Source organism: Ursus maritimus, unplaced genomic scaffold (genome assembly GCF_017311325.1).
Source record: "Ursus maritimus isolate PB19 unplaced genomic scaffold, ASM1731132v1 scaffold_30, whole genome shotgun sequence".
Lineage (NCBI taxonomy): Eukaryota > Metazoa > Chordata > Mammalia > Carnivora > Ursidae > Ursus > Ursus maritimus.
Genome location: NW_024425564.1, coordinates 7704746 through 7730960, shown reverse-complemented (window position 1 = coordinate 7730960; position 26215 = coordinate 7704746). Strand labels below are relative to the sequence as shown.

The following is a 26215-nucleotide window of genomic DNA, read 5'->3' as shown; positions in this document are numbered from 1 at the left end:
GTTATAATCTATCACTGTTCTTACTTATTTTGGTGCTCAAAAAGTCTCCTATCCCATCGCACCCTATTTTCCCCATTCCCATCTGGTTTACCCTTCAACCGTTTCCTCCACAAAAATAAGCAGATACATGATGTTCCAATGATCTCTCTTTTCTTACACAACAAGTAGCACACTCTATACTCTGCACTATGACTTTCACTTAAACATTCCCGGAAACCCCTCTCCATCAGTTCTTAGGTATCTTCCTTGCTCTTCCGTACAGTTGCCCAGAATTCCACTGTATGGACACACACAGTTGATTCAACCTCTTTTCTCGGCTTGGAAGGTGGGGTTTTCCCAATATTTTGCAATTACAATGTTACATCAAGTCACCTTGTATGTATGTATTTTTGTACGTATTTTCATACTTAGATTATATCTTGAACATAAATTCCTGACAGGATTCTTCGTCAAATTCTAACTACATAGATACTTCTGTTAAATACTGCCAAAACAATGTCTTCCCACCAGCATTCCCACATCCTTGCTAACAGTGTACTGAATTAAGAAAATTTTGCTATTCTAATGGGGGAGAAAGGGTATTATAGTATGGTTTTTAATTCGCATCTCATTTTTTTAAAACAAAAATTTTAAAAGACTTTATTTGTCTGATAGAGAGTGAGAGAGAGCACAAGCAGGGGGGAGCAGCAGGCAGACGGAGACCCAGGCTCCCTGCTGAGCAAGGAGCCCGAGATGGAACTCGATCCTGGGATCATGACCTGAGCTGAAGGCAGATGCTTAACCGACTGAGCCACCCAGGTGTTCCTAATTCGCATCTTATTAAAAGTACAGTAGAACACTTTTTCACAAGTTCATGGTCCAACCATTTTTTTGGTAAATTGCCTATTCATATCTTTTGCTCATTTTTCTATAGAACTTGTCTTCCCCCCCCTCAATTTTTTGAATGTTTTTTATATATTATTTCTATTATCCCTATTTGTGATATTTGCTGCAATTTTCTTTCCATTTGGCACTGGTCTTTTTTTTTTTTTTTTTAAGATTTTATTTATTTATTTAGCAGAGCGAGAGACAGCCAGTGAGAGAGGGAACACAGCAGGAGGAGTGGGAGAGGAAGAAGCAGGCTCCCAGTGGAGGAGCCTGATGTGGGACTTGATCCCAGAACGCCAGGATCACGCCCTGAGCTGAAGGCAGACGCTTAACGACTGCGCCACCCAGGCGCCCCTGGCACTGGTCTTTTGAAGACTTATTTATTATTTTAGAGAGAGAGAGTGCACGGGAGCAGAGGGAGAGGGAGAGAGAACCTCAACCAGATCCCCGCTGAGCACGGAGCCTGACACAGGGCTCAATCCTAGGACCCTGAGATCATGACCTTAGCCTTAATCAAGAGTTGGGCGCTCAACCGACTGAGCCACCCAGGCACCCTTCACACCGGTCTTCTGAATGGTTACAGTGTGTAATGTTATGTTTTTCCATTGTGCTGTTACCAGCTGTCTTAGTTACACAGGCATTACAGTACGTTCTAATGTCTAATAGGGCCAGTTCCCACCCACAGCTCTTCTTTCTGTGTTTCCCAGCTATTTTCGTGGGCTCATTTTTCTATCTGAACTTTACCATCACTGTGTCTAGCTCCAGATAAAGTGTGCTGTGTTTTTGCTGGGATTGCATTAAGTTTACAAATTAACTTATGACGAACTGATGTGATGATATCAACATGTCTTGGCCAAGAACAGGGATGTCTTTTTTATTAGCTCAAGTCTATCTTGTGTCATCAGGAGTGTTTTATAGTATTTTCCACACAGGTTTTTACACATTGCTTTTAAGTTTATTTAAGTTTATTCCCTGGTATTTTACTTTTTTTTCTTTTTCAATTGGAAATGGGGCACCCTTTTCTAAAATGTCTTCTGGTGGTTATCAGTGCAAAGAAGGGCTGCTGATTTCTGTCTGTTACCTCACATCCTACTGTCTTGCGGAATTCTTTATAATTATATAACACATATTCTCCAAAAAGACAGTATAATATCTTTTCTAATTCTTTTCTTTTTTTAAAGACTTTAAGTAAACTCTACACCCAACGTGGGGATCGAACTCAAGGCCCCGAGATCGAGAATTGCATGCCCCACTCACTGAGCCAGCAAGGAGCCCCAGGCTTTTCCAATTCTTATGCCTGCAATTGTTCTGACTACACTGGTTAAAACCTCCAGTACAAGGTTAAAGAGGCAGATAACGGTGGGCATCTTGCCCTGTTCCTGACCTCAGCGGGAATGCCTCTAATAGTTCCTCTTAAGTAAGATTTAGCTTGCTTTTCCAGGGTCACCCACCATAACCCTCCCTCTCTCTCATTCCACGTGCACGACCCCTCTCTCTTCAACAGACCCCATCTGTTCCAGAATGTCCTCACAAATATCTCCCGTGTTAAGAACACAAGTTTTGAAGCCTCAGTGCTCGCATTGGCAGTACGCACACCAAGTGGGGGGTGGCCCCTGCAGACGAACGCTCCAAGCTGCTGAAGCCCATCACGGCGCCATCAGAGCACTGCCCACAACCACCCCACGGTGAAACGAGGCGGACGTCCCTCAGCTCGTGGACGCAGCCCGAGTCCACAACATGTGCTGTCTACCCACACCACGGAGCATTATCCAGCCACACAAAGAAGGGAAGCACCACCCGGGCTACAACGGGGACGAACCTTGAGAAAAGTACCCCGAGTGAAAGAAATGCGATACAAAAGGCCACATATTATGCAGACACTGTGTGTCTCCACATAGTGGAGGATTGATGGTTGCCAGTCGGGGGAAAGGAACAACTTTATTTAGTGGATACAAGGTTTCCTTTCGAGGCGCCGACAGCGTCCGGAACTACACAGTGATGACTGGCTAAACGCTACTGAGTCGTACACTCTGAAGCGGCCGAGACGATGAGCTGACGTTACGTGTATTTTATCGCCGTAACAGAACTAAACCGAACCCTCACTGCACCTTGCAAAGCGCTAATCCGGGGAGCACCCAACCACCTGCTCGCCCCACGCCTGCCCCACGCCTGCACGAGCGGTCACGGGCTCGGAAAGCGCGAGGGAAAGTCGCGCAACAGGGCAGACCGACCCCAACCATAACCCTACTGTGTCTCACAATCCTCCGGGCTTCCCCACACTCTGAAACGGTAATTCCCAAACTGCCCCTATTCTTCAAAGCTTGCTTTCCCTAACTCCTGCTCGAGGGCCGCCGGGGATCCTGCTTTCCCATGTCAGACACGAGAAGCCGCGGGGTTTCTGCTACCAAACCTCACCCCACCCCCTCCCTCCCAAAGATCTCCTAAAACTACCTCCTCCCCATGTGCCTTAGTCCCCTTCCCTTCCCTTCCCTTCCCCAGCAGACCTGAGTGAGAACTCACCTACCTCACGGCTTCAGGGAGTCTCCTGGTGGATCCTTACAACAGACCCTCCTGCTGCATATTCCTTTCCAGTGCGTGGAGCTTGCTTCTTTAAGCAGCCCCTCCCAGGAAGGCCCACGACCCCACCCCACCTCTCAGTATTTTCTTACCTCCCCTCCCGGTGTTTTCCCTTGACCCAGGCACCTGCTGCTGCACTGGCCGCTCACCCTGCCCGTCCCCTCCCTATCACGGCTCCTGCCCCAGGCACCTGCTGCTGCACTGGCCGCTCCCCCTGCCCATCCCCTCCCTATCACGGCTCCTGCCCAAACTGCTCGCTGCGGCGGTCCTATCTGAGGGCCCGTGATGCCCTATCACGGCTCCTGCCCAAACTGCTCGCTGCGGCGGTCCTATCTGAGGGCCCGTGATGCCCATGGTTTTAAACCAAACGGATATCGGCCCTCAAGTGCATGGGACTCTGCTGTCCACCCCCTCTTTCCTGGTCACACTCTGCTTCTCTGGCCAAGTTCCCGCTGCAAACTCCTCCTTCATCCCTGGCCATTAAATACTGGTGTCTGTTGAGGCCCAAGGCTTGGCCTTCTTAGGAGTCCAAAGCAGGCGTCGGTCAAGTTTTTCTCAAAGGCGGGACAGTACCCACTTTGGGTTTTGTGGGCCAGGCGTCGTCTCGCAGTTGCAGCCCTGCCGTGTGGTGGAAAGTAACCCCGCGCAGCAAGTACGGGACGGGATGCGTGTGGCCAATAAAACGTACAGACAACGAAGCTTGAGTTTTACATACTTTCACACAGCACGAAACAAAATTCTTCTGATTTTTCCTCACCGTTTAAACTATAAAAACCAGGGGCGCCTGGGTGGCTCGGTCGGTGAAGCGTCTGTCTTTAGCTCAGGTCATGATCCTGATCGGGGTCCTGGGACCAAGCCCCTGCTCAGCAGAGTCCGCTTCTCCTTCTCCCTCTGCCCTCCCCTCAGCTTGCGCTCTCTTTCTCCCAAAGAAATAAAATATAAATAAATAAATCTGTAAAAACCAGGGGTGCCTGGGTGGCTCGGTCGGGGAAGCGTCCAACTCTTGATTTCTGCTCAGGTCATGATCTCAGGCTGGTGAGATCACGCCCCCAGTCGGGCTCTGCACCCAGCGTGGAGCCTGCCTGAGACGCTCTCTTCCCCTCTCCCTCTGCCCCTTCCCCACTAAACACCACCACCACCACCACCACATGAAAACAGAGAAACAAAAAACAAAACCCCCCAAAACCGTCAAAACCACGCTTAGCCTGCAGGACATACAAAAGCAGGTGGGGCAGTTTGCTGACCCCCGCCGTACGCCCCCAGGGCTTCTAATGACATTTACCCACACCCATGACCCCCACTGTTCAACTGTCTGCCCTGACGTCAGAACACGAACTTCAGGGGAGCCTCTGCACCCTTAACCCCAGAGCTGGGAACCGTGCCTGACCCAGAACAGTTCACACGCAGCGAACGCTCAACAGCTCACCTCCCGTGGCCAGTGCAGCCTGTCACCCGCAGGACAGCAAGGTGAAACCACGCACAGCCTGGGCCAACTGCTCCCTCTCAAGGGCTCAGTTTTGTGGCTGTGCCAACGCCCACACAGATGCGAACATTACAAGATACTGCACGGAGACGGTCTTTAAACGGCATGTGGGCCAAACTCCTCATTCCATCAGGGGCAGATCAGGTCACTGAAGCCCGGAGAGGTCAAGAGCTTTGTGTGTGACCAGACCCACTGGCACAGGACAGGCCTGGGCGTCAGGGGTTCCCTCTGCTCTTTCTGTGAGACGACGCAACTGCCCAATCCAAGCGGTGTCGACCGGAGCTTCCGCGATGCCTGTGTTCCCTCCGACAAGCCCAGAGAGCTGGGCTGGGGCTCGCTACCGCTGGGGCTGACGGGGAGGAGGGGGCCCTCGAGACGCGTGGCAAAGGGGGAAGGGAGGCCCGTGGCGGGGCTGCGAGCCTCACCTGCAGGAGCTCCCTGGTGGGCTGCTGCTGCTTCTCCTCCAGCTGCGCAATCAGGCCGCTCAGGTGCGAGATGTTGCAGGAGAACTGGGTGATGGCGCCGTTGATGCTGTTGTAGATGGCCAGGTCCAGCTCCTCCAGGCGGGCCAGCAGGCGGTACTCGTGCTCCTTCAGGGAGTGGTAGAGCTGCTCAAACTCCCAGACGATCTTCTCCCTCTCCATCTGGGTCAGGCTCTGCGCAGGTGACAGGGCAGGGCACTGAAGGGACGAGAGGCTCCCTTCTAGACCCTCGTGTTTCCTCCCCGACGACGCACCTCATCCCAGCACCTTGTTCCCTCGCTCACGACTGGACACACGACAGCTGAGAAGTGTTACCCCGGGGGGATAACAAAGGCACTCAGTCCGTGAGGGTCAGGTTCACGTGACACGTAATCACAGGTGGTACGTGGGGACGGGAGGCTGGTACAGCCTCCACAAAAGCACCGTGGACACAGTCCGTGGGAGGAACAGGAGTTCACCCTGTGGTCAGAGCGGGCAAAGATTCCATCTGGCTGAGCACGTGAGCGTTGAGGGGAAGCCGGGAAAGGTAGGAGGGCAGAACACACCTTGCCTGGCAGGCCAGGGTGGGGCAAGACTTTGTCGCAACTGGGAGCCATGAAAGGCGGCCAGGGAAGGGATGGGGTCGGCTACGACCACGCGGTGATGGACTGAACACTCAATCCTCGCATTGTCACTGGGACCACATCCCTGAGGCCCTTCCTGTGTAGCCCGTACCCCATTTCTGGCCTCCAGGAGTGTTCGTCAACTGCCCGTCACTGGCTGTGGGTGTGGTTCTACCCTTCCTTCTCTACCCCCTTCCAACGACAGGGCTCAAGGCTCCCTGCAGCTCCCTGCGTTTACTCCTGGGGAATGAAGTCTTATTGGGGTAGAGCCACACCCATCATCCACATGTTATATTTAGCTGCCTCTGGGCTATGACAACACAGTTGTGGTTGTGAGAGATGATGTGGCCCACAGAGCCAAAAATACAGAAGCCTGTCGACACCTGTCCTAAGCTCCGCCCCTCCTGAGAATCTTCCCCAAGCACCGTCCCTCTCGCCGCCCTCAGCACTCACTGGGCAGCACACACCTTCCTTCCAAATCCTCTGGGTAAGGTCACAGCTCTCCTTAGCTGAAGTCTTTCAAAGACATAAATGATACAATGTAACCTCAGAAATGGAAAATTAAAGCTGAAAGAGACCATAAAGAGCAACTGATTCAGGGCTTCTGGAAGGGGCTGCTCCTGGCGCCCCGGTGGGGCAGTTTTGCCCGCCATGGGACTCCCTTGTACTGCATGACCTCCCCTCCGCAGTCACTCAGTTCCTCGAGTGACAACCGAAGGAACACCCACACGCCACGGGACGGAAGGAGAGGGCAGCACCAGCCTTGCAGAAAACCACAGGCCAAGTCCAACGTACCCATTTCACAGAGGGGGAAACAGGCCAGAGAGGGTGCATCACTCCCACCATCTATGCAGCTGGCTAGCGTCAGAGCCAAGAAGTATGTCCCAGTGTCCTGATTCTCAGAGAAGGGCTTTTTCTCCCCCGGCACTCCTCCCACAGAGAACACAACGGTTGTGCACATGGCGACTCCACTCAGACACACTAGGAGCCCGGCCGCCCGTCAGCCGTGTTTTCAAGCGAGGGGAGCTGAGGTCTCGGGAGCGCAGGCAGAGCAAATGGTGGTTATCTGAAGACATCATGAGAGTAAGCTCCCTGCCCCAAAGTTCTGTCCTGCACCCTGGCCAGGACTGACAGTTTCACAAGACGGTGCTGGACTCTACTAGTCTAGGAGTTTGCTTTTCAGTTGCAAGCACCTGTTGGGAATTTCTCCTGTTTTATTTACAATTAAAAAAATTGCTCGAACACCTGTGTGCTGGATATAAGGATATATTATAAGAGTCTCCGTACTTTTTGGTTTTTGATTGTCAAAAGCCCCAGATGTCCCGAGCACATCAATCACTTGTCAGCCACCGTCAGCACCCGCCTGCAGAACGGCACCAAGGGAGGCTAAGCTGCCCAAGAACTTCCCTATGTCAGTGCTGTCAAGGATCAACCCCGACCTACACAAGACTGGCAGGCTGAACTTTTGATAGGTCAGATCTCCAGGGGTTCCAATTTCACTTCTTCTATCCCTTCCCCCCAAATGCGGGAATCCCGTGTTTCTCCAGGTGAGTTCCCCACTCCCATGTGGGGTTGTTTCCCTCACACCTGGACGTTCTGGGTGACCTAAGGTTAAGGGAAGTAATACCCGCCTTCAAAACAGAGTGGCCGGCAGCAGCGATATTCTCTTGAATTCCAAACACCCTTACCAAGAGCTCAGCCCGTGCCTGCTCCCCCTGCGCCCGACGCCTCTTCTTCAAGTCCTTCACTCTTTTCAGGTGCTCTAGCTGGTTCTGGATTTGCTCCTGAGAAAAGCAAACACAGGTGCACAGTTCAAGATTAGGCAGACCCCAGCATCGGCATGGCTGACGTGCTTATCACATGCAGCCCACATTTCTGAGGCCACGTCCCTGCTTAGAGCCTATCCTTGGACCTGCTGCCCTCGCAGGGCACAGGGGGTCTCCACACCTCTCCCTGGCAGTCTGCGTGTAGCTTTAGCTGGTGGGCCACCTGCCTACACCTGGAAGGATACTGCATGGCTCAGTGGAAAGGTGAGTGGACTAGGAGGCTTAGAGCTAACTTGTGGCTCTCCACAGAAGCCACAGAGACAATGATTTAAGTTCTCATTTCCCTCACGTGTGTCACAGGCAAACACCACCTTCCCAACCTACGCCAGGGTTACTGCCAGTGTGAGTAAAGGAATATATCGGAAAGTTATAGCATAACTGCCAAGTGATGAATTAGGCACGAATGTACGCACATTCAAACATCGCTGCGCACTTCCTGTCCCGCAGCCCTGAAATACAGAGAAGACCGCAGGCGCGCTCTTCCAACGTCGCCTTACACTGTTGTGGTCAGTACTCTGTTTCCGCGTCACTGTTCGGCTGTGCGGTCTGTTGACTCAACGGTCCACAGAGCGCCACCCACTCATTTTATTTCGTTTATCTTCCCGGCAACTGTGTAGAGTCTCACGGTGCTTCAGTGACTTCGGCAGGAAAGAGCTGTTCTTTTCCGGGAGCTTCTAGAACGGGACGGAGCACTGGAAGTGCTGGGGAAGGGCTTACAGACTGCGTGATGGGCACCTGCTTGCCGCGCACACAGCCGGTGCACGCGAGTGTGTGTTGCGTGAGATCATCTGTGATCCGACAGGAGCACAGCGTGGCGATGTGTGCCTGCTTTTACGCACATCCTTTACCCCGTCAAGGGAGGGCGGGGTCTCCGTGGGTAATGTGCCCGAGAGCCGGTAGACACAGGGGCACCTGGGGGGGGGGGCACTCCTGGCTTCCTCACCAGCTACAGGTTCTCCCCAGTCTGAGTGCCGAGGCTCTGCAGCGGACAGAGAGGAAATGACGGCTGTGAACCCCACGTCCGGCTCAGCCATTTTCTAGGCGGAAAAGAGGAAGCCCCTTGGCTCTCTCCTCCCTTTGTCCGCTCGCGCTCCCGCCCCTCCCGCGCCGCGCGGCCCTCACCTTGAAGCCCTCCACCGCCTCCTCGAGCGGCAGCACGCTGTGGCCGCGGTGCTCGCGGGAGCGGTCGCACACCACGCAGATGGGCATCTGGTCCTCCTCGCAGTACAGCTTCAGCGGCTCGCGGTGCTTCTCGCACACGCCCATCTCGCCCCCGGGCCCCGACGGCCGCTCGGTTCGCAGCTGCTTCACCAGCTGGGTCACGTTGGCCAGGTGCCGGTTGGGCCGCATGTGCCGCTGCGGGAAGGTCTCCCGGCACTGCGGACACGACACGTTGGTCTCCGCCGCGCCCCAGCAGCGGGTGAGGCACGCGCAACAGATGTTGTGGCCGCAGTCGAGCATCATGGGCTCGGCGAAGTACTGCAGGCACACGGGGCAGGTGGTCTCCTGCTGCAAGCACTCGGCCACGCTCCCGGAGGCCATGGCGCGGGCCCGCGGGGGCGCACGGGCATGGGCCCTGGCGCCCAGCTCTGCGCGGAGCCCAACTCTGTCGCGCGCCCTCCCGCTCGCGGCTTCCGGGCGGCGCGGGGAGGCGGGCGGGCGGAGGGCGGCGCCTCCCGGCCCGGATCCCGGACGCGCGCGGGCCCCTGTGTGGCTCGGCCCTCCCTGCGCCGCGGCGCCCCGCCGAGCGGGCGTGGGGGGTCCCGCGGCCGAGCCGAGCCCCGCGGCTGCGCGAGGGGGCCGCCGAGGGGCGCCGCCGGCCGGACTGGCGCAGCCGGCGCTCGGGGCGCGCAGGACAACGTGGCCGCGTCCGAGCGGATCCCGGCGCGAGCGGAAGGGGCGGCCCCGGGGCGGGGCTTGGCGCGGGCCCGGCTCGCGACGCGCATTCGCGGCCTCGGGTGCGCACGGTTGCTCCCGAGCGAACGGGGAGGCCCCGCCACCGCCCGGGGTGCGACGCGCGGGGGCGCGCTCCTCGGGGCCCGGTGACCGCGGCCGACGGTGTTCCGCGGGCGGGGCGGGACGCGGCGACCCCGCCTGCGCGCTGCGGGCCCCGCGCCGAGCTCCCGCGGCCTGGGCCTGGACCCCGAGGCTTTTGTTGGGTGTCCTGCCCGGCGTCCGGGCCTCGGCGCCGCAGAGCGGGCTGGATGTGGGTGCGGGAGGGGGAGCCTCCCCGGGAGGCCGGAGGGTGGGAGTAGCCGACTGATTGCACCATTAACCCCACTTGCCGGCGCAGTTTTGTTTCGGAAAAGAAAATCTTAATTATCTGATGGCAACATTTCTGCAGGACAGAATGAGTCAGACCAGCCCGGTTCGGCTTCTTCCCACTGTGCCAGGGCCAGCCGTTACCCTTGCGAGCCTCGGCTTCCTCTCCGGTGACAATGGGGGATGAGCACCGCACCCCAACAAGGAGGGAGACATCATCACCTCTTCAGGTGTATAACCGTCGGGGCTTCGTCCGCTGGCGTACAACGTCCCAGTGCGAGGAGCGCTGGTAGGACCCGGCCGCGTGCTCCTTCCTGAGGTGCGGGTCGGCGATGCTCCCGCGCTGGGTCCAGTCGATACCCGTAGTCCTGCCCTGGCATTCCCTGGTCTCCTCTCGAGCTCATTGAATCCAGACAGCCTTGCCTCGCTTTGTTTCTAACTTGCCTCTGTTTCCTTTAATTTCCATGATTACACCTCGGCCGGAATTATTTCAACACTGTCAGTTGCAGGCGGTTATTAGATGAGTTGGTAGCCCGCTGACCGTCAGCTTTTCCACTCATTTCCCTGTTGCCAGTCTTTCCCTCCAACCTCTTTATAGAACGCCTCCAGCGTGAGAGTCATCATTAATAAAACCCTAAAATGCCCCTTTCATTCTCTCCCTTCTCACTCAGAAATCTTCAAAGCTTCCTTTTGTGCCTCCAGGACGTTGTCCAAACCCTTGGGCATCCTCTTAGGAAGCCACAGTCCCAACGCAGCCTCGCAGGGCTTGGGCTGTGCCTGCCTCAGTCCTCTGCAAGGCCCGCTCCTCAGTCCGACTCCTTCCTGCCGGACCGACTGCACTGACCTCGCTCCTTTCCAGCCGGCCTCCCGTGTTCAGGTAGAACTTCAGCTTGGGAGTACTTGGCTCTTTTCTGGGGGAAGACTTTGGCTGCCTTGCACAGAACCCTCACTCTCTCAAAGGTCTCAATCAGGGCATACATTTAAAGTAGGAACTGACTTTGGTTTTCACGTAGTCCAACATACTTCATAAATAAGGAAACTGGTATCGGATGCTTAAGTGGGGACAGACTTCTCTGCAGACCCTCTGTGCTCTCAATTTGGAGTCGCTCTAATCACATTGAAAGTAATCATTATTTATTTATTTGTAAAGTGATGGGCGTACAAACATAAATGCCTGTTAGAGGCAAGAGGGGAGCTTAAATGAGCAGCCCAGACCAGGGAGCAACAGGGAAAGATGGGGACAGTGACTCATTGCGGGACCGAGGTCTTCCTAGGACGCAGCGACTTCTCCTCTCTTGCTAAAAACTGCTGTTGAGAAACTGGGCCCAGCATACTGCCAGATTTTCAGTTCAAGAGAAGGCAGAAACCTGGAGGGTTTTTCTTCTTTTTTTAAAGATTTAATTTTTTATTTTACAGAGAGAGAAAGGAGCACGGGGTGGGGGAGGGGCAGAGGGTGAAGGACAAGCCGACCAGAGTGCAATGCCAGGCTTGATCCCAGGACGCTTGAGATCATGACCTGAGCCAAAACCAAGAGTCAGACGCTTAACCAACTGAGCCACCCAGGCGCCCCAGAAATCTGGAGTTTTGTATGAAACTTACTGACCTTTAGCTGTTGAAAACTAGAAGTTGTGAAATCATCTCTGCAGCTCAGTTGACCTCCTGGCCTCCAGCCGGGGACTTCTGGCACACGTATCCATTTTAATACGTGTGTTTCAATCTTAACACAACCTAGAAAGGACTGTTGCTTGACTACTGTATACCGAGTTTCCACTCCCTCCTCCAAGTTTCACCGCAGACAGCAGCATAGCAGTTCAAGGGTAGTCCCAGCCCCTCGCTGCTGGTCCTAAGGTACAGTACGTGCTCGAGGACGCGACCCTACGGGCTGGAACCTCGTCCAGCTGGTTATGGATCTGCTGCCGGGTGAACTGGGGGGGGGGCACAGGCCCTGAGGCCTCGACCCAGCCTGGCCCAAAGAGGCACCCGGGGTTCTCAGTCTCAGGAGAAAGAATTCAAGGACAGACACACAGCATAGTGGATGAGTGACCCAAGCAGGAAAGTTCACTGAAGTGAAAGTTCCGGGGCACCTGGGTGGCTCAGTGGGTGAAGCGTCTGCCTTTGGTTCAGGTCGTGATCTCGGGGTCCTGGGATCGAGTCCCCGTGTTGGGGTCTCTGCTCAATGGGGAGTCTGCTTCTCCCTCTGCCTGCCACACCTCCTGCTTGTTCTCTCTCTCTCTCTTGCAAATCCTTTTAAAAAAGTGAAAGTACCATCTCAAGATGTGAGAGCAAGAGAGAGCAAGAAACAGAGACAGAGAGACGGCGTGGGCTAGACCGGCTGGAGAGGGAGAGGGAGGGGAGTGTGCAAGCCAGCAAGCTGCATGCCGGTGGAGTTCACCTTCTGTCTTTTACGGACAGCTGTTAACTAGGGCAAGGATTTCTTGGAAGCAGGGTTTCCCGCTTTTTCCTCCTCACTTGCTCAGGGGTTTCCTGTCAAGGCGCCGCCATATTGGGTCTGTCTGGTGGGATCCGACAGGCCTCGGACCTTCCCCACAGCCGGCCGTGGGGGCCTCCTTGCTGGCCTCCAGGCATCCTGTTAGAGCCTCACTGACTGTCAGCTCTAACACTGGGGTTAATCTTTGTCCTTCCTTCTTCTTTCAGCCTGGAATGTGCACAGGATGGTAGGAGCTTGGGCAGCTGTCCTGGACCATGAAGCAATCTTGAACACTGGAAGCCAATTAGGATGGTGTAGTGAAAGGTAAATAAGCCGGAGTCCTTACACACTGCAGAAGGCTTGCTTCAAACTTCATATATGTGAGAGAGACTAAAGCCAGGGTCTCGTTTAAGCCACTTGTTTGGATTTTCTGCATATGCAACAACAAACTAAACCTAGCTAATAAAATACAATTATTTTTAATGAATTTTTTTCTTTTTCACATTTTAAAAATTTAAATTCAATTAGTTAACATATAGTGTATTAGTAGTTTCAGAGATAGAGATCAGTGATTCATCAGTTGCATACAATACCCAGTGCTCCTCACATCACGTACCTTCCCCAATGCCCATCCCCCAGTTACCCCATCCCCCACCCACCTCCCCCCCCAGCGACCCTCAGTTTGTTTCCTATGATTAAGAGTCTCTTATGGTTTGTCTCCCTCTCTGACTTCATCTTATTTTATTTTTCCTTCCCTTCCCCTATGATCCTGTTTTGTTTCTCAGATTCCACATATCAGTGAGATCATATGATAATTGCCTTTCTCTGACTGACTTATTTCATTTAGCGTAATATCCTCTAATTCCATCCATGTCTTTGCAAATGGCAGGATTTCTTTCTTTCTTTCTTTCTTTCTTTCTTTCTTTCTTTCTTTCTTTCTTTCTTTCTTTTTAGTAAAGCAGTAGAAGCTTATTAAGTGAAGATACAGAAAAAGCTCTCAAAAGTGAGAGATAAGGGGACAAATCCAGACCACCCTACCCTAGGCGTGTGGGCTGGGTGTCTTTATGATAATCACCTGTGACCAACAAAAAATAACCAGATCCTAAAAAGGAAGTAAACCATTGAAGGTGTTATCAGTAGAGATTTTAAAGGGATTTAAGCGCCGGGTTAGCTTCCTATAAAAGACCAACCCCAAAGGCCCTCCTTGGCACCCCTGTCAGGACCCCTCCATCTTACTTCTTGTACCAAAATATATTTCTGATCAATGAAAGGTTTAAATTTAAAAAAAAATGAATCTCCAAAAGCCCTTTTTAAAAAACAGATTGACATTTTTAAAAACGTTGTCACCTACGGGCGCCTGGGTGGCTCAGTCATTAAGCGTCTGCCTTCGGCTCAGGGCGTGATCCTGGCGTTCTGGGATCGAGCCCCGCATCGGACTCCTCCACTGGGAGCCTGCTTCTCCCTCTCCCACTCCCCCTGCTTGTGTTCCCTCTCTCACTGCCTGTCTCTCTCTCTGTCAAATAAATAAATCTTAAAAAAAAAAAAGTCACCTAGAGGAAGGTCTTTCTAAATATGACCACAAACCCAGAAACCACAAGTGGGTACATTTACATAAAATTAAAAATTGAATGACTTCTATAGAGAAAAGTACTTTTAAACAGTCGAACAATAAAGGAAAATTAGGAAAAAGTGTCTTTAGCAAATAACACAGTGGATAACTTCCCTTGAGAGACAAAATACTTTGGCAACTGTAAGTAAACTGCAGAGAGGAGATGAGAAAAGAATGTGAACAGAGGAAAAAGAACGATTGGCTCATGAGCGTGAAAAGGGGTTCGACTCAATGTTCATGAAATAATGTGAAGCTTTCAGTTTATGAGATTGGTAAAGATTACAGCGATTGTGAGGAAATCGGCCCTCCGTGCACCGTGGGAATGTGAGTTGGAAGAACATTGTGGAGAACAATTTGGCGGTAGCTAAAAAAAATTTTGAGCCATCCACTCCGCTTCTCTCCCATCTGCACAGAGGTGATGGTGACTTAGGGTTCTAATCAGAGCATTGTTTGGATTTGTGAAACACTGGACCCGACATAAGCACGCTTCCGTAGGGGACAGGTTGTGGAAAACACTGCAGGCTTGCGTGCAATACTCGGTACCCAAGGAAATGAGTCAAACCTACGTATATAATACGGACAGACGTCTGAGATCCTTTCATTCGTTAATTCATTCCTTCAACAAGTGTTTGCTTAGTGTCCAGCACGTGCCAGGCTCTCTTCTGGACTCCAGGGTACTGCAGGGAGCCAATCAAAGTTCTGGGCACATGGAGTTGCTTTCGGAGGGAAAGATGGACAATAAGCAAACCAAGAAATGAATGCATAGTGTGAAAGATGCCGTGAAAGTGAGTCCGGATGTGAAGGGTGGAGAGTGACTGGCATGATTCTGTGTACTGGGCAGCCAGGGGAGGGAGCCGAACGGCGGCTCGGATGGGTGTGTCAGAGAAAATTCACGTAAAAATCTGCACTCAAATAGGAAGTGTCCCAGGATGGGGAGAACAAAGCCAAAAGAAATGGAGAAAAACTAAACTTCCTTAGAAAACCCATTGACAAATCCTTGAGATACGCAGAGTGACCTTCCTGAAGGAACTCAGAGGCCTTGATGTTAGTACTTTGCTGAGGACAGAAGGCAATCTTAGCCCAATCCCCGGGATCCCGCAAGTCTACTTTAACGTATAAAATCCCTTCAGAGACAATTTCTTTGATCTCTACCCCCACAAGGTCTGTTAGCAATCATCCTCCAAACATACGTCCGAAGGGTCTCATGACTGTTTCACTAGACAATCGCAAATGACCTTATCTGACCTGCAGCTAGCCCCTCTCGGTCCTGAAAGCCTGGCTTCCAAATTCCTTAGAAACTTGTCCCTAACCCCCTCCCAACTTAAAAGTATATCGTCCCCGGGGATGCACTGTATGGTGACTAACATAATATAATAAAAAATCATTTAAAAAAAAGTATATCGCCAGTCACTCCTAACGACCCCAGTGCAGCTCTTCCTGCTCATGGGTCCTGCCCCTGTGACGAGGGAGCGGAAGGCGGGCTGAAGACAGAGCGTAAGCTGACAGCCCGCAACCTTCCCCTCCCCCAGCCCTCACTCGTGGGTGGGAGACCTGTGACGTTCCTCCAGGAAGCTCCCAACCATCTTCATGTTAATGCCTTGCTAGAGGGGAAAACAACCTTAACTCGACAATGGCCAGGCCTCTGGTATCTTGTAGGTATCTTGTAGGTCTGTCCTCTTTAGCCTATGAAGGTTCTTTCGAAACCTCCCTTTCCCTTCCCCCAATTCCGGAGTATATAATCCTCAAGACCCTGGGGCCCCAGCGCTTTCTGCCCACGGCTCCCGTCCCCGTGCTTTAATAAATCACCGTTTTGCACCAAAGACGCCTCAAGAATTCTTTCTTAGTCGTTGGCTCTGGATTCCACCCCACCGAACCTCACCTCTATTCCAAAACCACATCACCCATGCTTTAATAAAACCACCTTTCTCGCACTGAAAATATCTCAAGACGTCTTTACTGACCGTTGTTCCCAGACCCCAACGTCACGTGACATCATCCCAGAACACCGAGACAAATCCTCACACCGTCCCGAAGACCCTAATTTTGAAGGTTCTTACCCACAGCAAATTTCCCTTCAATGTCTGGCCACCGCAAAAGGACTTTGGGAAGGGAAGTCTTTCTGAGCACATTGCTAAGCAGAATAAAAACCTGGGTTCCTAAGCAAAGAAGGAGGAAGGTGAAAATGGGTATTAGCAGTTTCTGTCACAAGCCCTGGGTTAGCATATCTGTGACCTAATTTCAGAGTTTCTATGAAACACCTCCTTTTGACGCTTCCCTTTTCCCCATTTCTCTGACGTCACTCAGAGTAGTAGGTGAAACATGACCAGGGCCAGTCCTGCTCTGTTCCTCATCCTGTCCTTGTCTCCTTCATTTTCCAGCATCTTCCCTCCGCCCAAAGCCAAGTGTCCCCATGAAGCCAGCCCGAGGAGTGTGCAGGACGCAGGCTGTGTGTCGTGAGGGCCCGCGGAATAGCAGACACCACTGTCACCGGGGGAATCCCACGTGCTGAGAGGTCACTTCCTGGAGAAGATGAAGGCCAGACCTGTCTTTAGGCGAGGCCGAATTCCTTACAGCACAAAAGCCATGAACACAAGATGAGAAAACCTTCATAGAAATATTAGAACTGTCTCCAGTAGTATAGGTAAGAAGCCTCTCCTTCATCATTCATCTGACCCCAGGTGGACGAGCATTTCTGGGCCACGCGCAAAAGGCGGCAAAGTAAGGAACCCTACAGCCCCTCTTCCGTTCCCTTGCGTCTTGCTGATCTGGAACGGAGGGATAGCTGGTGCCGGAGGGGTGGGGGGTGCAAAATGCAAGGGGAGGGGAGGGATTTGCTAGGTCCACAATTTAATCCTGCAGAGAAGTGATCAGACTCCCCGTAAGTGGAGACGCTTCTGCATTTCTGCGTGGGGTGAAAAGTTGGTGGACCTGTTGTATCTTTTGAATCTTGTACCGTGTGCATGCCTCCGTTATCCAAGGCTAATTAAAAGAAAACAAGGACACAAATGAATTCTCAAGGGCATAAAGCACTCCTTTCTGCGCAGAGAAGTGGATTCTCTGTTTTAAATTTCAAACTGTCAAGACGGTTTTGCCTGAGTGAAGGAATGAGTTTTCTTTCAGAAATTTCCTTTTTGATTTTGAGAAATATTGGTCCATTTACAAATAAGTTCTGAAATTTTTTCTAACGGGAAAAGAAACACGAGGTATTTCATTTTGAGATAGCAGTCTGTCCATTCCTCAGCATCCGAAAATTTCCATTAGAAGACGTCATTCATCTTGCTATTTTCAGATTTATTTACTGTTTAAATCTAAGTTCTTTTGGTCTAGTGAGAAAGACAAGGAGAACCAAAGTAGTTAAAAAGAAAGCAGCAAAGAAAAAATCATCAAAAATGTATTAGTTTAAAAATTATGGTACACACTACAGTGCGATTCTGTCATTAAAAAGAACGTATGTGCGGATGTGAAAGGTCATCCACGTGTTGTTTTGTTAGAAGCAAGTTGCAGGTCATGTAGAATGAATTCTTTTGTAAGATAATAACGTACAAATGTACACACTAAAAAAATACGTGGAGGAATATGACCCAAATTAGTAAGGGTGTAACGTGTTGTGAACGCCTGGGCGGCGCAGTCCGGTCGGTGGCAGACTCTCGGTTTTCAGCTCAGCCCATGATCTCAGGGTCGTGGGATCGAGCCCCGCATCCGCTCTGCCCCCCAGGAGAGTCTGCTTGGGGTTCTCTCTCCCTCTCCCTTCGTCCCTCCCTGCTCTCTCTCCAAAATAAATAAACAAAGTCTTAAAAAAAAGTGGGGGTGATATGTCAGAAGGACTGGGAGGAGGGGATAGATTATGAGTGATGTCTACTTTCTAGGTTGATTTTTCTGCAATATATGTTTTATTTTGTACAGATAATTTAAGAGTTATAAAAAGGGAGGGATTTTAGAGAGCTAGGCAAGTGACCAAAGGGTTACAAGCCAAGAAACCGAGGCATTCTCTCTCCTCAGACTTTTCCCCCAAATATAAAACTCCGTGTTTTATTATATGATTAGCAGTCTTTGCAAGCCCCTCAGATCCTTTGGGGCTGCCCACGACAGTGGTAACACTGACACCATCGAGGTGTTGTAAACTGTGAGAGACTCTGACTTGCTCTGAGCTTAGGCATGAGTATGTGGAAGAAATGTGGACAGGACGTCCGGATCCACTTGGCCAGGTGCCTTTGGGTAAAGAAGCATCGGTGACGGACAGACTCTGAGCCCTGAACCCTTGCAGGAGGGAGGACCACTGAGGCTCTGTGAGCCGAGCAACCCCGGCACCGCATACCGATCGGAGGCTCCTGCGGTGGTGGTACGAGGGGGTGTTGGCCGGGAAGGAGCTGATGGAACGATGGACACAGGACCGGGTGAGACTCCGAGCCCCGTGCGCTTCTCCTCAGCTGTCTCCAGAGGATGGAGCAGAAGCAGGCGAGGAAGAGAGACCCTGAAACAGACGACTGAAGAAGCACGGAGTGATGGATTGGTGCTGGTCCTTCCTCTTCTCATTCAGGTCGATGGAGGAGAGATGAGTTGTTCGTTTAATAGGTATTAGAGTAGGTGCTTAGAAGCTATTGTATACTGGGCACAGAGTCCCTGGATCCTGCGAGCTATGGGCCCTTATTATGATCCCCGTTTTCTGGCTGGGGAAATTGGTAAGGATACTACCTTGGGTCACAGAGTCAGTGAATGACCAGCCAGGACGGGAGTCCAGGCCGACTGGGTCCACAGTCTGAGCCCTGACCACTACACAAACGGTCTCTTCATCTGACCCGGGGCTCTGCCAGACACTTTTTTTCCCCCCAACCAGACACTGAAATTGCTGGGTTTAGTTCTCCTGACCACACTCCCTGTATAGGTTATTACTTCAAGTGACCAGTACGAAGAGTCCTAGGTTATAGAGCGATCTAAGACCAGACACAGGATATGAGAACTCAAGGCATACTCAGGTAATACCATCCCTGAAAAATGTGATTATCTCCAGTCTCTTAAATATTAACTTTTTTGAATTGGTCATTTGCTTCCCAGCTTTTAACTGTGTTCTGTTTCCTGAGGATCAGATCTTTGGAGACAATGGAGGAAAAGCTAATCTGACCTGTCCTTTTTTTTTTTTACATAAAATAAATTTTTTGACATAAAATAAATTTTATTTATTTTTTTGACAAAAGAGCATGAGCAGGGAGAGGGGCAGAGGTGGGAGGGCCAGAGGGAGAGAGACAGGTAGGCTCTCTGCTGAGCATGGAGCCAGCTGCAGGTTGATCCCAGGACCCCAAGATCATGACCTGAGTCCAAGTCAGATGCTTAACTGACTGAGCCACCCAGGCGCCCCTGACCTGTCCTTTTAAACGGCAAGCGTTTAGGGGATTTTGTTCAATAAAGGTGCTTGGTTTTTTTTTTTGTTTTTTTTTTTAATTACAAAAAGCTTTATTGCTGTGATTTCCTGACAGATGATGGGAACTCATAGGTTTATCTAGTTTACATTTTATTGGCATTGTACAGAAATTCTTTAGTATAGACATTTTTTGTGGCATAAAAGAAGTTAACCTTAAGTATTTTAATTTTTATAAGTAATGTTGATCCAGAAACATTTGTCAAATAAAAACAAATCTGGACTTAGCAGAGACTTTACTCAAAAGGATAATTACAAGGAAGAGAGAGGCACTCTTGCAACAGGGGGGACTCTGTGCAAACCTCTGAAAAGTTAGAGTTTTTTGTTTTTTGTTTTGGTTTTGTTTTCTCGTTTGCGTTTTCATCTTTAATTACACGTTGATTGAGCACATACCATCTTACAGCCCGGGTACAGCAGTAAACTAGGTAGACATGTTCCAGGCGCTCACGGTTTCTGCAAATAGAGAAGACCTGTAACTAAGCCAGCAACTGTAATCAAGTGCATTTTGTGAAAATCTCCAACGTGCAGGAAAGTTGAGAGACGCGCATAATGAACATCCGATTATCCTCATTGGGTCAGACAGCAGCTGCGGGTTTTGCAGGCAGGAACCCTGGTGTGAGCACCCGAGGTAGGCCAGATGCTGCCCTGGGGGCTGGGTGGGCAGGGACGGCAGCTCCCTCCTCCCCGTGTGTGCGGTCTACTCCCCGCGCTCGGACCTGGGCTGGGCTGCGCACACTGTGACCAACACAGTCCCGCGCAGAGACTCCCCTGTGCTGGGCGGGCCTGAGGAGGACCGAGGGCCGCGCCTTGGTCTCTTGGGCCCGCCGGCCACCAGGGAACGTGTCTTCGTCGGCCTGGGCTGCCGTAACAATACCAGACTGGCTGGCTTGCACTCGCAGGAATTTGTTTTCTCAGTTGATTTTCTGGAAACTAGAAGTCCAAGATCAAGCTGTCAGCAGCGTTCGTTCTCCCGAGGCCTCTGTCCTTGGTGTGTCCTTGCAGGGCCTTTCCTCTGTGCACACTGCCTCCTGGTAGCTCCCCGTCGTCTTCTCAGGACGCTGGCCCGTCCTCACGACCTCGTTTCGCCTCAGCTGCCTCCGTAAAGGCCTTATCGCCAAACACGGCCCCGCTGGGGGTTAGAGCTCCGGCACAGGAGTTTCCAGGAGACACAACGGAGTGCACGGCGATGTGTGACTGCGCCACCCCGGGCTCTGCAGCGGGGACGGTTCCGCGGAGCCCAGCCTGGCAGCCGAGCCCTGGATTGGGTGCCCTTGGTTAGCCGGGGTGAAACAGGTCGGTAAGGAGTGCACTAGGTGACCAGGCAAGTCGGCCTGCGGTTACCCAGCGTGACCACGGTGGGTAGGAGAGGCGTCCCGGCTAGCAAGCAGGCAACCGTGGAAGGACCCGGAGCACACTGGGCCTCAAGAAGATGATGTCACCTCTTCGAGCTCTGGGACCACTTCTCTTCCGTTTCTGTGCTGCACTCGAACAGGCAGCTGCCCCAGCTCCCTGCAGGCCACCCACTCCCTCCGAACCCGCCCCTCGGAGAGCCTGCAGTGTCCGCTGAAACAGCAGTTTCTCCCTTCCTTTAGTATCTTCAGAGCTCATGGTCTGGGGCACCTAAGGGACACTGAGCAAGAAGTTGTCTTGGGTTGTAATTTCAAACATAGGATGTAAAATGCACATAACGGGCGCAGGTCTTCAGTGTGGAGCCTGATGGATTGTTCCGTGTGTGTACCAACAATCGGACCATGATGTTGATCTCCCCAAGGCTCCCTCACGCTTCCCCTCCGTCAGTACCCACCCCCAAGAGTTACCCACGGGAAACCACTCTTCCAAGTTTCCAGAAATATTAATTTTACCTGTTCTTGAAGTTCATATAAATAAAATCACGCACAAAACAGCAATGAGATGCCACCTCACGGGGGTCAGAATGGCTAAAATTAACAGCACAGGGAAAGGAAACGACAGGTGTTGGCGGGGATGCAGAGAAAGGGGCGCCTCCTGCACTGTTGGTGGGAGTGCAAGTTGGTGCAGCCACTCTGGAAAACAGTATGGAGGCTCCTCAAGACGTTAAAAATAGAGCCACCTTATGACCAAGCAACTGCACTACTGGGTATTTACCCCAAAGATACTGATGTAGTGGAAAGAAGGGGCACATGCACCCCAATGTTCATAGCAGCATTGTCCAGAGTAGCCAAACTGTGGAAGCAGCCCAAAGGTCCATGGACTGATGAGTGGATAAAGAAGATGTGGTGTCTATTAACACACACACACACACACACACACACACACACACACACAATGGAATACTACTCAGCCATCAAAAAGGATGAAATCTCGCCATTTGTAATAACATACATGGAGTTAGAGTGTATTACGTGAAATAAGTCAGTCAGAGAAAGACAAATACTGTATGATTTCACTCATAGATGAACATAGGGGAAGGGAAGGAAAAATAAAATAATATAAAACAGACACGGAAATAAGCCACAAGAGACTCCTAACATGGAGGACAAACTGAGGGTTGGTGGAGGCAGGTGGGTGGGTGGTGGGCTAGATGGGCATAGGGCAGTAAGGAGGGCACTTGCTGTGATGAGCGCTGGGTGTTGGATGTAAGTGGTGAATCACTGAATTCTACTCCTGAAACCAATGTTGCACTGTATGTTAAGTAACTAGAATTTAACTAAGAATTCGAAAAAAAAGGAATTCTGATCTGAAGAAAAACATTTTGTAACTGTATCATGAGGGTTGTTAACTGGACTTACAGTGTGATCATTTTGCAATTTATACAAATATTGAATCACTACATTGTATACCTGAAACTAATATGTATAACGTTATGTGAATTATATATCAAAAAAATTGTTTTAAATATTTTATTTATTTGACAGAGAGACAGCCAGCAAGAGAGGGAACACAAGCAGGGGGAGTGGGAGAGGAAGAAGCAGGATCCCAGCCAAGCAGGGAGCCCGATGCGGGGCTCGATTCCAGGACCCCGGGATCATGACCTGAGCCGAAGGCAGAGGCTTAATGACTGAGCCACCCAGGAGCCCATATATATAAAAAAAATTTTAAAACTAAAAATAAATAAATAGAATCATACAATAAGCACTTTTTGGTGCCAGGCTTTTTTTTTACTCATTACATTTGTAAGATTGTTCTTATCTGTAGCATAATTCAATTTTTATTGCTGCTGCTGCTGTAGTGATTCATTGTGTGACTATATCACAATTTATCATTTTGCCACTGATGGGTATTGAGTTGTCTTAAGAATTTTATTCTATTATGAATAGAACTGCCCCGAACATTCTTCTGCATGTCTGTAGATGGACAAACGCACTCATTTCTAGTAGAATTAATGCATCAAGGATATGCTTCTGTTCAGTGTTTCAGACATGCCAACAGTTTTCCAAAGTGATTGTACTAATCTACATTTCCAGCAGTAAATATATGAGAAGTTTAATTGTCCAACAACTCACCAACATTTGGTGTGTTTGTTTTGTTTCTTTAAATTTTGGCCATTCAGGTAGATTTGTAAGGTAACTCATTGTAATTTTAGTTTATTTCCCCTGATTATTAATGATATGGAGCATCTTTTCATATGGCTGCTGAGCATTTGAATGGCCTCTTTACTGAATGTGTGATCAAGTCTTTCACCCACTAAAAAAATAAGGTATTTGTCTTTTTTCTGGCTGATTCATAGTAGTGCTTTATATATTTGGAATGAGTCCCTTGCCAGATATATGTATATTGCAAATATTTTTCCCCAGTTTATGGCTTCCCTTTTAACTTTTTAAATAATCTTTTTTGATGAGCAGTCTTTAGTTTTGATGAATTCCGCTTTATCCACTTTTTTCTGTTTGGTTACTACTGCTGTTTTTGAAATCTTTTCCTACCCCAGGTTCAGTAAGATATTCTCTTTCTTCTAGAAGCTCTACTTTCCCTTTCATATTTAGGTGAATGATCCATTTTGGATTCATTTTTATGTTTGATATGTTAAAAAGAAAACCACAATCCCCAAATGGCCCCACTTAGGTTAAGGCCCCAAGTCAGTACACCAAGACTTAATCCCTGTCCTGACTGCAGTTTCAGCCCCCAGAAGTGTAAGCTTTAACCAGTCAACATGGAATTTCCTGGTCAGTGCCAAAAAGGTAATCTGTCGCGTGGGCCCTCTTCATCCCCCAAAGGTCAGCCACCTACTAAAACCCTTTTGTCCCTAAATGAAGGTGATTGAACCTGAAATAATCCTTTTTTTCTGTTGATGACTTTCTTGTCCTGCCTTTAAAAACCTTTCCCTTTCTGTAGCCCCTTGGAGCTCCCCTCTACTTGCTGGATAGGATGCTGCCCAATTCATGAGTTGCTTAATATAGCCAATTAGATCTTTAAAATGTGGTCAGTTGAATTTTTGTTGTTTAACAGGTGTGAGATAGGGGTCTACGTCTATTTTTCCCAGTTGGTCCAGCACCATTTATTGAAAAGCTGGATCACGAATTTGCAAATGCATATATGTGTATTCACTTCAGTTTAGCACTGTGTCCTTAAAAGCAGAAAGTAGATGTGCTGATGGAAAACCAGGTCACCAAAGTTACTTGTTTATTTTAACTAATTATAAAACTTACATCAGTTCATATACATTGGGGTGGTTTTAGCAGCTTTTAAAGATTTCTGTGAGGTTATAATTGACCATTAAGATCATTATTTGTCTTAATAATGGCATTTTAGGGACAATTTAATTTTCCTTAGCTGAGCAGAGAAAGGACAGATTGAGGGACATAAAAAGAATATATTCATGAAAGTATGTTTATTCTAAGAATATATCCATAAGAATCCTTTATATTTAAGCATATGTTCTTCATGAATTGCTTTTTGGGGATGTATTTATTTACCCACTCTTCATTAATTCAACAAATACTTATTAAATTTAAATTCTCAAATACATATTTCACTTTTAGTTAAATCACTGTTGAGTTCTCGTCATTATGAGTTCGTAATATTTTTCAGACCTGGGCTGCATGATCGACCATAATTAGTTTTTCCTTCCTTTGACAACCTTTGTTCCTCTCACACCTAATTGCCTCCTCTGTCTCTGATTACTTTTCTTAAGTGTTTATTCCTAATTCGGCAGCAGCTTTCTGACCCTGTTATGGCCCAGCGCGGGGCGACGTCAGCTCCCTTGGAGCTCGGGCTGTGACCCCCTGCTCCCGCCTGCCGCACCCTGCACCTGCTGCTGTCGCGCGCGCACGCACCCTGGAGCGGGTCCGCACCAACCTGCTGCGGTGCGTCCCCTAGTCCCGATTTCACACCTTCTTCCTTCTTACTGGAATTCCACGTTTGGCGGAACAATTCCTCCCGAGCGTCTTGGGGAAAAAGACATGGGAGGCCATTTTTTATTTTTTATTTTTATTTTTTGGAAACCTTGCAGGACCGGAAACGCCCGCCCACCCTTCTCCGGCCTCAGATCTGGGTTCAGAAGTCTACGGTGATTTCCAAGATCTCCTCTGACCTCAGCGTCAGGGCTGGTGTGGAGAAGACGCCATCCTGATCCTAGTCCTTTGCAACCCACGTTTTTTCTTTTCTCTCTGGAAACTTGTGGGAACTTCACTTTATCCCTGAGGTTCTGATATTTCATGATGTGGGGCTTTTCTCACACACGACGCAGGGCATTTGGTGGGCCTATTTTATCTGGAGATAAAGGTCTTCGGTTCTGGAAAATAATCTTGTGTTATGTTTTTATCTCCTTTCCTTCATTTTCTCCGCTTCTCTTCCTGGAAACCACGGTGGTTTGACGCACACCTTCTACCAAGTACCCTTTCATGCTCTGTTGGACTCTCTTCTGGTTTCCATCTCCGCCCCACACTTTCAAGGAGATTTCTGCAACCTTATGTTGAAATTCTTACAAGGACATTTCTGCCATCATAATAGTAATTTTCAGGCTTCCCCCTTCTCTCCTTGTTTCAGGAACGCTGTATCTTCTCTTACCTCACTGAGGACTTAATTATGCTTTTTAAAAATTCAGTTTCCCGCATGTGTGTGTTTCGCTTTAGCTCTTTCCCAGCTCCTGTGTCAGTTTTGGTCTTTACCCTGGAAATCTCTGCACGAGCATCCGCAGAGAGCTGCTGTCCGTGGTTCCCGGCCGAAGACCGGCCTGCGCACCTGCTGCTGGACGCGGGGCTGGAGCCAACCCGTGTGCCTGCGGGGCCTGCGGGGCCGCCGTCTGTTCCTTGTCGCCCGCGGACCCCGGGCTCCCGCGCGCAACTCAGTCCGCAGCGGCCGGCAGCTCCCCGCCCGCTCGCCCCGCCCCTCTGCGGTCTAGACCCGCGCGCCGGTGGTCTCCCAGTCTACACCCGCTGGGCTCCGCGCGTTCTTCCCGAGCCGCGCTGCTGGTAGACACAGGGGCTCTCCAGTGTCAGCTGGGGCCATTCCGGGCCCGGGGTCCCGGCGGGGCGGGGAAGGCAGAGGGCGGGAGAGGGATCCGAGTCGCCGCCTGCGTCCAGAGCAAAGCCTCGCGAGTTCACTCCAAGTTCCGGATCCGCCAGGAAAGCGGTTCAGTTCATTCGGGTTTCTCGGATGCACCCGAAGCGGTAGGAAATCCCGGCGGCTCAGAGGAGGCGTTAGTTCATAAGAATGAAAGATTTTACTTCTTCAGGGGGCGCACCTCCGGGT

General features: G+C 50.5%; 1 protein-coding gene and 1 long non-coding RNA gene across 8 annotated transcripts in view; one reads left to right on the top strand and one right to left on the bottom strand.

Moving 5' to 3' along the window:
- TRIM27 (tripartite motif containing 27) overlaps window positions 1-9480 on the bottom strand; it is an 18758-nt gene extending 9278 nt beyond the window's left edge. Inside the window, exons 1-3 of one of the 2 annotated variants that reach the window (XM_040644891.1) lie at window positions 8960-9480; window positions 7700-7795; window positions 5353-5607 (exon numbers count right to left, since the gene is read on the bottom strand). In XM_040644891.1, the coding sequence (XP_040500825.1) occupies window positions 5353-5607; window positions 7700-7795; window positions 8960-9379 (771 nt within the window). In that variant the 5' untranslated portion in view covers window positions 9380-9480. The remainder of the gene's footprint in view (window positions 1-5352; window positions 5608-7699; window positions 7796-8959) is intronic. The other variant, XM_040644892.1, reaches the window with a different exon arrangement.
- A 265-nt stretch (window positions 9481-9745) lies between these two features.
- On the top strand, window positions 9746-22497 carry LOC103681947. Of its 6 annotated transcripts, none has more exons than XR_005838760.1 (5): window positions 9746-9795; window positions 10182-10418; window positions 10802-10976; window positions 12755-12851; window positions 16515-17142. It is a non-coding gene; the product is annotated as an uncharacterized LOC103681947 (long non-coding RNA). The 6 variants fall into 6 exon arrangements; XR_005838761.1 differs by having other exon boundaries at window positions 9764-9845; XR_573343.2 differs by lacking the exon at window positions 9746-9795 and adding an exon at window positions 22444-22497 and having other exon boundaries at window positions 10018-10418; window positions 16515-16777.
- The last annotated feature ends 3718 nt before the right edge of the window (window positions 22498-26215 follow it).